Source organism: Diadema antillarum, unplaced genomic scaffold (assembly GCF_040938485.1).
Source record: "Diadema antillarum isolate AM-2024a unplaced genomic scaffold, OU_Dant_1.0 scf00000014, whole genome shotgun sequence".
Lineage (NCBI taxonomy): Eukaryota > Metazoa > Echinodermata > Echinoidea > Diadematoida > Diadematidae > Diadema > Diadema antillarum.
This window is the reverse complement of record NW_027270903.1, coordinates 1,576,006-1,589,934: the sequence shown is the minus strand read 5'-3', so window position 1 is coordinate 1,589,934 and position 13,929 is coordinate 1,576,006. Positions and strand designations below refer to the sequence as shown.

Below are 13,929 nucleotides of genomic sequence, written 5' to 3'. Positions count from 1 at the left end.
AGTGTCTGCCACAAATTTTGTTAAAAAAACAACAAAAACAAAAGGTCGAAAAAACAAGGAAATACATAAGAAATTCATAAAACAATAAAATAAATAAGAAATTAATTTTGATACCGAATTTTTTTTCAAGTACATTTGCTAAGAATGCCACAAAGAATAATTAGACCAAAAATGAGCACTTTTGGAGCTTTATTTACTGATTTAGATCAAAGAGTCTGATTTCTCGCATAAATTAGCATAATTAATCAAAATAAAATAAAAGAAGACTATTTTGGAAAATTTAAATATACGATCTTGCAGATTACATCGCACACTACCATTGCGCAAATTTCCGCGGCGATCGCGCGATCCACGGCCGAGATCTTAAGGGGGGGCCCTTTAGGCCCCCCCCCCCCCCCCCCCCCCCCCCCCAAGTCTTTCAAGCTACCAAAATAGCCCAGTCTTTTTAGGGTTAAGGTAGGAACTGCGAGAGAGAGAGAGAGAGAGCATTGTGTCCTTTTTATGCAAAATGCAGGGCCACTTGAATTTTCTGAAGGCAAATGTACATAGGCATTATGTAAAATAATGCTAATGTTGCACAAAGAAATTACTATGTACACTGGTTGAATTCCACACACAGTGACAACTCAAATCTGGATTAAAAACTAAAAAGAAAACAAAACCCCATAAAAATTTACAACTTTCTATCCCTTATGTACACATACATGTAAGATGTTCTTTACAAAGGCATGAAAGCACTATTGATGTGGGGAACATAAATCGCCACGGACAAAGACTTCCCCAAGAAATCTATGAAGGCAAACTCCAGATGGGTAATGTCCAACGTGTTCTTTTGTATCACAAAAGAAACTTCCAGATTTTATAATTTCCTTCTAAATTGCACACATTCATCTTCATGTAAATTTTGTCATCAAAATAATATGAATGTTTGAAAGACTAATTCAGCTCGACCATACCTAGAACTTACTAATGAGAGATCTGAACGAGGGAACATGGTGAAGATGATCAACAGAAAATATAAATAAACAAACAAATAAATTTAAAGAAAAAAACTCACCGGAACCATTGCATTTCCTGAAACATTTTTTATTGGTGAATTTGCTGCCATGGGTGTTGCCAATGTTGCTGAGTGCACACTGTTCTGCCTGAGGGGCATTCCCGATCCATTCTCTCCTGTGCATTACAGATAAACACCAAAACATCAGCATTTGCACAAAATGGGCAATTTGAATAATTCACTGTTATTACGCAGTTGCCAGTTAACCTTAATCTTTAACACACATACAAGCTTTAAAAAAACAAAAATTACAATATGATGGATGATGAAAGTCTGCTGAACCAGCTAAAAAATAATTTCACACAACAAAATACAAGCATAGAAGTGTCTTGAGAAAAAGAAAAAAAAAACTCCCTTTTGCAAACAGAAAAAATAGTAATGAATGCAACAAAAGGACCAAGACATATAATTCATTTTTTAGCTTTTACAGTGAAAAGACTGCTATTAGATTAGGACGCAAGTATTAAAATCCTGAATGAACCTAGCTTTTGAAAGCTAATGATTCTCTTCTGTACATCATCAAAAGGGTTATGCCAGGGAAGTGATCCCAGGTACATATGAAACAAGACTAAACTAATTTTCGCATATGATCATTACTGATCATGTCATTCTGATATGACAGGGAAGCAGTGACAAGCATACATAACTAAGAACTCAATAGCCAAAGAATAAGTTTACTTTTTCTTCCTGAAATAAAACGTGGTCTGCATGGACAAAAATGTTCCCTTGATTGATATCCATTTGGTCTCCGGACAGAGTTTGGAAGGAAAAGTGGCACGCTTGCAGTATGGGTGTTCTGCTTTCTGGGTATATAACATCCTGCACAAACTTCAGTTGATTAGACAAGCAAACAAAGCAGTGATATTTTTACGAGATAACTACAATGCTCACCTGGTCTACCATCCCTTATGCTAGCTCCTTTGGGAGGGGGAGGAGGGGGTATGGGGCCTGTGCGAAGCTTTTTGCCCGGCGGGGGAGGGGGAGGCTCTGGGGACAAGGGCCTCTTCAGGGTGCTGGCGGCATCTCCTCGTCCATCCTGCTCCCATGGCTTGTCCTGGTAGTTCTTCCTTGTATGCCTCGACTCCCCAGGAACACTGTCAGATCTACGAATGCTTCTGCATCAAGCAGATGTTGGGGGGGGGGGGGGGGGGTGGGGAGAAAAAAAATCAAATGAGCGACAAATTACAACAAACCATCAACAGATAGCAGAAGCAGAGCGATCAAAATGAAAGGACACTATTGTTTCTACCATTATCAAGATCATGTAGCAAATTTGACATGAGAAACACAGCATCAGGAGTCTCCAACAAACAGGAGAGGTAGCACACTAAAAATATAAATGTCTGGGTCTATTATCCTTTGCATTAACTCTGTTTGCAGAGCACCATATAGATAGGTGCCTCTTACAATGTAGATCTTCATATAACATCTTCTACATTAGCTGGAACTTAAACAGTTGAAATGTCTTTTCTTTTTTCAATTTAAAAATACAAGAAAAGTACTAGTACATTCACACATTTCTTCACAATTCCCAGACAAATATCCCAGATAAAGAAATGAATGCTGATAACCACTAATTACCACCTCTGCAAAACACATGAGGGCATGAACGACTTCATCTTCTTAAATTTTATCAAATCAAGTAAACTGTTTAATCTGATTTACCAATACAGAAACGAGCAGCGCCAGTTACTAGAGCAGCTTGGCTTCTAGAGGGAAATTTTCATAGCTTCAATTTCTTTTTGATCATATGAATGACAGCATAGCAGATAATAACTGTAAAGGAGAGGATGTACTTTTCTGAAAGAAAACTAGATATATCGCTACGGCTACTGATATGCCTCCGCCATAATGCATGGTTCTCCTAATAGGTCTATAGTACAATGTCTTGACAATGTGTGATGACAGTTTCACACAATTGGCAAAATATTAAAATGACAGGTTTGACACAAATGTGCTGAATGTTCACTTTCCTAGAACTAGGTTCAATTGGATGAATGATTAAAATGTCAAAGTGCAGGTATTTGGGGAACTGATGATTTTTACTTGACTTTTGACCCTTTTATAAGTTTATGCATTGAGTAATTTTCAAGGTATTGAGAAAAAGTATAATTTCAGTATCAAATGGGAAAATAGCATTATCTAAACCTGGCCTTTGACCTTTGACCTCACAGTTCCAAAGAGAATCACTGTTAGGTTGAACATGCATAAATATGTTCATGATGATACCTTGAGTTACTTTCGAGATATGGAGGAAAAAGTGCAATTTAGCACTTTCACTTGACCTTTGACCTTTTGACCTTTGACCTTTTGGCAAGAAACTTCCCCAAAAATATATATTGGGTAATACATGCCATACATCAAGTTTAAAAAAAAAAACCCCTTCAGGCATATTGCATTTTAAGGAAAGTAGTGATATTTTGAGAAGTTGACCTTGACCTTTGACCCCCCGACCTTTGACCCATGACCCCCAACTTCCCTAGATAATCACTGCCCATCGGTACAAGCATATATACTAAGTTCCATGAAGATACCTTGAACCATTTGCGAGATATGGTGAAAAACATGAAATTTCAATCTTTTTTTCACAAAATAACCTGTGACCTTTGACCTTTGACCCTGTGACCCTAAAATCCACACAAAGTATTATCCCCCAAGGATATACCCTCATAACAAGTTTGATGTAAAACCATTACACGGTTCTTGAGATATCGACAAAAACAAAACGGGACGGACGGACGTACGGACGGACGTACGGACGGACGTACGGACGTACGGACGGACGGACGGACGGACGGACGACCCGAAAACATAATGCCTCCGGCCACTTCGTTGCGGAGGCATAAAAAAATGACGAAGACTCTCTCTACCTGTCTTTGATATCCCCATTACTGGCGTGTGAGTCCTCCATGAGCAGCGAAGTTATGGAGTTAATGACCTGCTGGGCCTCATTAGTCAGCGTCAGTGTTGGCTTCTGACCATCGCCGGTCTTAGTACTGAAAATAGCAAACCCAGACTGGGCCGGGTTAGAAGGCTTAGAGGGCTGCCCGGAACTCCTGCTGCCTCCGTTCTCGCCCTTCCGCGGGGAGCCTGTCAGCTTTCCTGAACCCTTCGGGGCAGAGGCTGCAGCTGGGGGCGGTGGGCTAGGCATGCTCTTGGAGGATTTCTTTGCCGATCCACCCTTCAGGGGGTCGATCGGAGGGATATCTGGTAGGGGGATGTTTGGGAGGGTGATGAGGGAGAGCTTAGGGGTGGTGCCCGTGGTACTGGTGGTACCGGCGAGGCTTGCCGTGATTGAAGTGCTTGATGCGGTTGTCATGGTACTGGGTGAGGAAGATGTCGCAGAGGAGGAGGAGGAGGAGGAGGAGGAGGAGGAAGAGGAAGATGTTGGTTTTGCTGAGGAATTCTTGCGCTGCCTGTACTCATGAAGAGACACCTGAAAGAGAATATAATACAAATCAAAGCATACAACATGAATGTGATATACAACACAGTGTGAAGGGATGGAATTATGATTTGAGGACTGACAGTCACATTCCATCAAGGAAATGCTGCTTTCTAGACACAAGATTATGTCTGATACCTGCCAAAAACAAAGAATCATCACACTTTCTTTGCATACATGGCACATTTCACAAACATTGATTTTCCAAAGCTTTGGCCCTGGAATGACAGTGGTAAAGACAAACCAGGAATTTGACGACTTTGGATAGCTTGTAATTACAAAGGAAAGGAATGTTTTCTCTTTTTCATCACCTTAGCCCATTATTCAGACTTTCATCGTAGAACATGACCTTTCCATCAACTCAGTTCTATGAATTTACAAGCCTCTCCTTCAAATAGTTAAATTACTTCAACTATTCATACATGCCAGATTATTGCATCTATTTTCAACCTCAATTTGAGTTCCATACCAACATTCCCATAGATGTGGACTTCAACACAGAAAAAAATGAATTCAGTACACTTATAAACTCTCACTTGAGTAGCATCACCTGCACAAATAATTAAATAAAAGTGTTTCTAAGGAGTTTTGTAATTGGTTGACTACTGTACTATCATCTGATCTAAATCAATTTGTCCTTGTGACGCCAAAACTGGTGTCACACAATACATGAACAGTCACAACAGTAACTTTATGAAAAGGTTTACCAGAATGTCCAAACATCTCTGATGCCCTTGAGATGTTCAAAGAAAATTGTGTGAATGAGATGTACGCTGGAGGCATTTTAAAGAGGCGTTTACCTTCTTTTTGACAGGCGTAGACTGGGCTGAATTTGGTGCACTCGAAACAGGTGAACTTGAATTGCTGCTGCTTGTAGGTTGAGCTGTCCCAACCTCTGATGAATCCTTCTGGGGGGCTCCAGCTACAGCTGAAAGGGAACTCCCAAGGTTTCTGACAGCAGCAGTAGGGGCTATTGCAGTCTTGAGAATGCCATGAGGGGGTGGAGGTGCTGAGCTCAGGGGTGGCCCAGGTGACGGGCTGGGCGATGGTGTGGAGAGTTGAGGATCAAGAGTCTTTTGCGGAGCTGCTGCCCCATTAAGACCAGGTCTGAACCCTGGGCTCCAGGAGGCAGACAGGTTGCTGGGAGACAGGCGGGAAGCGAGGTGGCCAGCAGTGGATCCTGACAAGCCCACCGAGTTGGGATCCTTCTGGTAGAAGTTTCCTGGTTGATTTGGTCCATGTACCTCCTCCCCAGGTCGCAGGCTGTACTTCTGGGACAAGCCAAAAGACTGCTGGGGCCAGGAGCTGGCCATGGAAGGCCCTGCCTCACGGTGGTCACTAGGGTCCGTGTTCTGCCTCAGTAGTCGCTTCTTTGGAGAGAAAGGAGTGCATGAACTATTGTTGGTAAGGTTACTATCATCAGAGAAGGAAGTATTCAAGGTGAGAGGTTGAGGCTGATCATGGTAGCCCTGCATCGCTCCAGGGCCCGAAACATGCCTTGTTCGCAAAGTATTTACACACAGAGTGTTCAATCGTTCACTCCTCAACAGGTCCACCTGGGATTGGCTCTTTGGAACCTCCGGTTTATTGAGAGGGGCAGCCTCACTGTGCCTATCTGACCCACCACTAGGCGCACTCTCCAATTGCGTGGGTGCAGCTACAGGACAGCTGTGCGACGCCATGTCTTTGGCACCTTCTGCAGCAGCGTCAGTCTTCCCGGCATCAACAGTTCTCTCGCTTGGTGGGGTCGCTGCCCTTCTCTCAATACGTGGAGATACAGCGCCATCGGCTTCATCACGTGTCTTCTCAGTTTTCTCACTGACACGGTGCGTATCCACTTCATTTGTAACTGCACACTTGCTCTCTTGTGCCTTCGCTACAACTTCCTTAATCAAATTGTTATTGTCTCCTGCCACTGTGGTGGCCTTTGAGTCTGTATAAGGAGTGTGTGGCCTCTCCTTTGTCTCCACATTAGTGTCTGTTGACTTCTCCTTCTCACTCTCTCTGCCTGCCTGCTCCTCTCCACTGAAATCCCGCAGTCGCTCTTCCAGACCCGCTTTGATGGCTATGGGAGACTTCTCGAGCTCGGCCGGTGTGGTGACAGACAGGCCACTGTCGATAGATGAGTTCTTACGCACATCCTGAAAAGCAAAAATATGGAAATCGTGATTAGAATTTCATTCGGATAGAGTATGGCTATCATCATAATGAAATACAAATTTCAAAGTGTGTTACCCTGAAAGCAAATTACAAAGTGTGTTAACCTGAAACCCATACAATATTTGGGCATGACATCCTCTTTGACAACCACTTTTACTTTCATATCTCAGTTGGGATGGGATGACTATTTCACTTTGCAATTTACTTCATAAAATATTGTATATCACAATATTGTACCACATGCCTTATCGATAACTGGTTCACTAATGTTCACTTAAAGGGGATGGCTAGTAACCGATCAGTGGGAATCAGTGGGAATGCTAAGAGATGATTGTTCCAATCCTTGTGGGATTCATTTAAGAGTACATTATGTATCTACTGTTGTGTGAAAATTATTTGCTTCATAACAGTCTCATATTCAAGTAATGTGCAGATTAATGCCCCGTCACTGACCAGGCACGCTAACCTGGAAACATTAAACTGCACATTACTTGAATATATGAGACCATTCTGAAGCAAATAATTTTCACACAACAACAGATATATAATGTACTCTTAAATGAATCCCACAAGGATTGGAACAATCAACCTCGAGCATTTCCACTGATTCCCACTGATCAGTTACTAGCCATCCCCTTTAAGTAATGGCATATGATTGCCAACCCTACCCTTCAAGACAGCAAATCTCAAATCCCACTAGTGACAATAAATCAAGAGTGCTTGTATTGCACAGAATGCTGTATGTTGAACAAGCTAAACGCTGACTTTAGACTGATCCGTATATAAACAAAAAACAAAAACATGTTTTCTTTAAACCCATACACCATTGACTTGCCTTACACTAGCACTGACAGAGAACAAGAAACAACATTTCCCAGGTCCTAAACAGGTACATGATTTGATCATTTCCAAACTACATGATTACATATCTATAAGTGGTTGATTAGTCCTCCAGAGGTAGATAGGTTACTCACAATCGTGACTACTGACCTATTATTTCAGTACATGACTGTGAAGTGCATGATTATTGGCAGGTGTGTACTACATGATAGATGTCAGTTACTCAGACACATCAGTCATTTCCATTCACCCATGTATCTCTCATGACATTACAGAAACAAGTATTCCCTTTGAGATCATGTATGATATAATAGATGAAAATCAAATCAAATCAAAATTGAATAAATGAATGAGATATGACTGACCCTTTGATCATATGAGATGACTGATTAATCCTAATGTCTAGACATGGGTAATAATTCAATGGAAAGCCTCGATTACAATTCCTGGAATATGCCAGAAACAAATGACTGCATCATGGCATAAGCTGATTTCACTAATGAAATGTAGCGTTACACATTGTGTATCGTAAAAACAAACAAGAAGACAAATATCAATATCAATTGTCATGGCAAGATACACATAATGCACATACATTGATACATGAATCATCTTAAAGAAAATGCAAAAATAAATGGATATCATTGATTATTGAATTAGACAGCATGATGCACACCACATCTTGATTTTAGCTTAGGGATAATGCTGTGAAACAAAACAAAAAAGGGAACTTTCAGCAAGGGTAGATAGCATTGTTTGGGATGTGTAAAATACACATTGATATTTTTACCACTTATTCTCAGTTCACAGACTGTTCAAAGAAGGAAATATTGTTGGAATAGTTCCCTCGCTAGATTTGCTCACACCAAGAGGAAAATATGAGTATGCACAGATTGAGGGTTACAAAGATCTGTGAATTTTTCCATACTGAACTTTATCTATAGGTCTTCCATATTCAAAGTCTTTGTTTTATTTGATTTACACAAGAACAAAGAAGTGCTGGGTTCTACTTTCAACAGGTGTGCTACCAAATACAAGACTGTACTGTAATAGAAAAATTTCTGTTACAGCCTCACAAGCCACAACACAATTACAATATTTCAAAAGCAAGATTTCTGTCTCAGTTTGTGTTAAGTGCAAGGAAAGGATCACAATGCAATACAAAAGCCAATCACGTATAAATTGATATGCACACAGGAGGCAGGGGTAGAACTCAAGTGCTCCTTCCCATTGTGTTAGTAATAATTCATGAGATTATTTCACTTGTGGTTATAAGGATCATCTCAACAGTCCCTAAATAATCAACAGTACCGCAGAGTGGAAAGTATAACTGAAACAAATGATATCTGTTGTTAGACAAAGAATGAAAACTCTTGGGTAAGCCATGGATTAGACACAGTTTACTTGCTAGCCCAAAGACAGGGACTCTGAGCATTTCAGCGGCAGTTGTGAGCAAATGATTACAGCATGACATAAGAATGCAAGCATGGGACTGGTGGGTTACTACAAGGCAATATCAAACACAGCTGACCTTCCTAGCTGGTAGAGGGAAGCTTAGAGTGAACTGACTCTTCATCACTTCAGAAGAGTTCACAAACAATGAGTCCTACAAGGAGACACAACAAATGCAGTTGATAGAGTCCTTTCTTTCATTCAATTCACACACATACAAATTTCATCAAAAATGTAGAGCAAGCAAAATTGAAATATTGTCGAAGTCGCTCATCTCTCGTCATCCAGATGGCGGAACACAAACTTGAATAATTCAGGGCACAACTTCCTTCACATAGTGCTATAAAGCAAGTGTCAGAATGCTTCAGCCCATGTTAGGAGAACGGAGCACCCGATACTTCCTTAGCATTACCGACAGCTTTAGAATGATATGCATAGCAAATGCTGATATGATTCCTTGTCTTTTTTCCTTGTTTCATTCCCTAACACAACGATCTGCACTGCACTGCACTGCACATTACAGAAGTAATGCAAGAGTCTCTACCACAACATCAAAAAATGTGAGAAAGATTAAGATACTGGATGAACATAAGTAGGGACACTGTTACTATGAATACGCTTTTTGATTCAACATTGTGAAAGAATGGAGATAAAACATGATTCATTTGTGAATTCGGTTGCCTTTTCTGACTTCCATATTTGTATTCAAATATGTATAATTCACAAAGCCCTGCAATTTAACCTCAAGAAAGAGCTGAAATGAGCTGGCCACAGTGGAAACATTTATATATTATAAATACAGCAAATACAGCATGTCTCTGTCCATCAAACACTTTTCGTGTGTGTACAAAGAGACCGCTACCCTCAACAGGTAAAACTGTAGATTGTGTTCGCGGCTTGATTCACAGTATAATCTTATATTCTTGCACTCATAAACTGGTTTAGCAAGTGCTATGAGAGAGGGGAGGGGGGTTATTTAGCAAATCTTGCTTGCATTTGCTCTTTAGGCACACGTTAGTAAGTTTCTAACACACAGAGTATGCCAGTTTGGAGTAAGCCAGTTTGGATTTAGCTCATGTGCACGTGGATACAAATACCTTTCCTTTTTACTCAGTTGGTTTGACACTTAACTCGTTTTAGAAGAGACGAAATGCGTATGCTTGCCTGACGTAACAATCTACGGAATTCATCAGTCATGTTCACACAAAGGATGAACTTGCATACACCAGGTGACCAAAATGGTTAATAAATCACCATTTGGTAAAGAATCCGTTTCATTATTTTGCAGTAAATATTTTCACAATCTTTTTATATTGATAATGCCAAATGCCACTTTTGTCATTAGATGGATGTGCTAGCAAGCATCATTTATAAGGATTACTTGAATCACAGATGCTGATCTCCATGAATTTAAAGACCAACATTCCCTGTAGGTAAATATGACCCGTCTCTGCTCATGTGCTAAGTGGAACCCCGAACTGGCCTATTACACTTCATTCAAAGTTTATGTGCAGACTGTTAGTTGAAAACGGAGAAGTAGGATTTTGGTAACACACCTCTTCATGCACTGTTGGCAGCTCTGCCTTGGCCTGGATGAGAATAGGTGCCTCATCACAAAGCTGACCATCAGGGAGGGTCGACGAACTGCTGACCGACAGTGGGTCCTGGCCGGTCCTCATTTCATAGCGGGGGGACGAGTTTCCCTGCTGACTGGTCTCGTCAGCCAGTGAGTGGCGCAGCATTCGTTTCTTGAGCGGTGTCATCAAATCTGATATGAAGAGAAACAGTGTTGTTGGATCATCAGTGAAAACTCCATCCATCCCAGTGCCATGAGCTTTTTCTTGCTGTCACACCAAACCATCAAACCTTTATATATCACTCCAATAGAGGCAAGCTCAATCAAGCCAGGAGGTGCAATTCTTAATTATAGATGTGTTTAGCCATGAGGTGGGGCAACACACAGACTTCACTGGAAATCATCATGAGTGTACATGCTCTACATATCATTTAATCATACTCTATCACATTATATTGCAGATACACAAATTAACATCAGCTTGTCAGATTATCTGTATGAAACACTACAATGGCAAAGACAAATTCGAATCACATTACTTATCATGACTATTTTGATTGAACATGAACTGTCAATGTTTGCCATTACACCAGAAGAGAAGAATGTCTTTAAAGAACTGCAACGGTGCAATGTCTACATGCTACTATGCTGATGTGAATTTGCACAGGTAACAATATTGTAGTTCTCAATGCCTCATGCACAGCCTAAGTTGCCGTAAACACCCCCCCCCCCCCCCTACATAATGTGATGCTTACCACTTGATGCACTAGTGTTGGGTGAGAGAGCGGGACTCGCGATGGGGCTGAGTGTACCATTACACACTGGTGATTCCTGGTTGCTGTTTCCTTCACTCATGGCCTGACGTAACCAGCGCTGCAATGGTACAATGGTACATCACATGGTCAGCACTTGAATATTACCTTTCACAAATATGGCAACACTTAAAGGACAAGTTCACCTTCATAGACATGTGGGTTGAGTGAATGCAGCAATATTAGTAGAACACATCAGTGAGAGTTTGAGCAAAATCGGACAATCCGTTAAAAAGTTATGCATTTTTGAAGTTTCTGCTCAGTCACGGCTGGATAAAAAGACTACTATAGCTTGTGATGTCACATGAGTACAACGATATAAAGAAAGAATAAAGAAAATTCAACATATTTCCATTTTTCTCGCATAACAAAAGAACACTAGACTTCTCTCTTTCAGAAGGCAGGGGGAATAATATTACCCTTAACATACGTCAGTAGCAAGTCGAAGAACTGTGCACTTTATTCAAAAATTGAAGTTTTGTGAAATTCTCTTTATATTTTCCTTATATAGTTGTACGCATGTGACATCATACACTGTAGTAGTCTTCTCTTCCAGCAGTGACTGCGCAGATACTTCAAATATTCGTAACTTTTGAATGGATTGTCCAATTTTCCTCAAACTTTCACTGATGTGTTCTACTAATATTGCTGCATTCTCTCAATCCTTATGTTTATGAAGGTGGACTTGTCCTTTAAGAATTAAGACATCGCATAATTTTGTGGCACTTCCAATTGTAGAGCCAACAATGTTGAAGAGCCGATAAACATTAACTATTGTGAAATTTCTTGATGACTTCAGAACTAGAGCAGATCTTGCTCTGAGTGGTAAGACTACATTACAAGACTGTCCTCCAGTGCATTAATTTCTGAAAAAGAGGCTTCCATTTTTTTCATGCTTCTAGACAAACTAATAATGAATCACTGACACTGCTTGGTCAGATAAACATTACTCTTCCCTTATGAAATATGCATCATGATTCTGAGCAGGCATTGCCGCATCTTTTGAATAGTTGTGTAAGAATGAGTGCACACTGGCACTACGTAAATGGCACCTTACTTTGTCTAGCCATCTATAGGTAGAAAACAGATGTCACCAGCTACAGGCTGTGAACATTATTTCAGATCACACAGCTTTACAGGAAATGGTGTAACAGATTATGCTCCATTCTACTTTCCAAAGGAATATTCCCCATACCTTCTTGGCCGATCCCAGACCACCGCTGGACTCCAAGATGTTGCTCCTGGTCTCTTTGACCAGTGCGGAGAGGGAGCCTGAGCGCTGGAGTTGTGGTGTTGTTGGTGATGGTATGCTGCTGCCAAAGGATGCGTCCAACGACTCGGTCTTGATGGTCAGCGGCCTCGTGGCTTGAGACTCAAATGCCTTCTCGTTCAACCACTCATTCATCAGTATCTGAAATTCAATAATTGTCCATGGTTACCGCTTGTGGTGAAAATTCTTCAGCCCGACTCTTACACAAACTCATATTATTAGAACTAAATTTCACGATACAAGCCAACAAAAGATGGTACATCTTTGTGTTACCAGTTCTTTACAAAACACATGTAACAATTACATTTTCCTCCTATCCCTTTGTTTAAATTTCATTTTGTTGTTGAGTGGAAATTACATTTCTGCATCAAACATAGAAAAATATGCTCTACTGCTAAACATTTGATTGAAAAAAAAAGTAATAATCAGTTACCAATAATTAAAAAAAAAATTGTACAAGCCACATCATAATGCTCATTCACATAAAATCTTCCCCTTATCAAGAGTTGTCTACTATGAATGCAACTATTCAGTTAACAAGTGTATGAGTACACAGTATTGTGCATGCCACCATGTAATAAAGCACTAAGTATACAGTACACCCACAATTTCCTTTAAGGTCAAGGACAGAGTATGTTCTGTGCACCTTCTTCGTCTTGGGGAAACGAAACCGCTTTGTGGATGAGCTTGGGGAAGACAGGGGTGTGTCTGTTTTCTCCTGTCCGAAGGGCTTCGTTACGACTGAGATTGGTGTGGTGGTCAGCGAGGTGGTCAGCGAGGTGGTCAGCGAGGAAAGCTTGTCTGAACCGGTCAGACTTGGAGGGGCTTGATTTGAATCGTCGTCGGCTGACGACACCTCGACACTTGTTGGCACCAGGCTGTTAGCTCTACTTCGCCTTCTAGCGCTGGTCAAGACAGAAAGAGCAAGAAATGCCATCATTATTCCAAGTGCAAACATGTTCAGAAGTGCACATTCAAGGAGCAAACATCCAATATCGCACATTGTATACAAAATGTTGACACAAAAACTTCATAAAAAATACCTTTTGATTCTTTGAAAAGGTACTGCTTGACATAGCCATTCTGGTCACCAGGGGAGTGTTGACATAAAGCTGTTCGTAAAGTTACAAACTTACGAGCGACTAGTGATCAGTTCTTGTGCTAAATTATGGAAATTCTGCTAAGTATAGCACGTCAGAACTGATCACCAGTTGCTCGTAAGTTGTTCGTAACTTTACGAACAGCTTTATGAAACACCCCCCTGGTCTACGCAAGTTCGTACTTTGTTTGAGCATGAATTTCATAAATTTTATGTTG

General features: G+C 40.7%; 1 protein-coding gene across 1 annotated transcript in view; it reads right to left on the bottom strand.

Annotated features, from left to right (window-relative positions):
- LOC139721734 (uncharacterized) overlaps window positions 1–13,929 on the bottom strand; it is a 52,018-nt gene that overhangs the window by 3,595 nt on the left and 34,494 nt on the right. The window contains exons 15-23 of the mRNA XM_071633058.1: window positions 13,259–13,517; window positions 12,538–12,753; window positions 11,286–11,403; window positions 10,511–10,722; window positions 9,034–9,108; window positions 5,303–6,643; window positions 3,928–4,493; window positions 1,949–2,172; window positions 1,058–1,173 (exon numbers count right to left, since the gene is read on the bottom strand). Coding sequence (XP_071489159.1) covers window positions 1,058–1,173; window positions 1,949–2,172; window positions 3,928–4,493; window positions 5,303–6,643; window positions 9,034–9,108; window positions 10,511–10,722; window positions 11,286–11,403; window positions 12,538–12,753; window positions 13,259–13,517 — 3,127 coding nt within the window. The remainder of the gene's footprint in view (window positions 1–1,057; window positions 1,174–1,948; window positions 2,173–3,927; window positions 4,494–5,302; window positions 6,644–9,033; window positions 9,109–10,510; window positions 10,723–11,285; window positions 11,404–12,537; window positions 12,754–13,258; window positions 13,518–13,929) is intronic.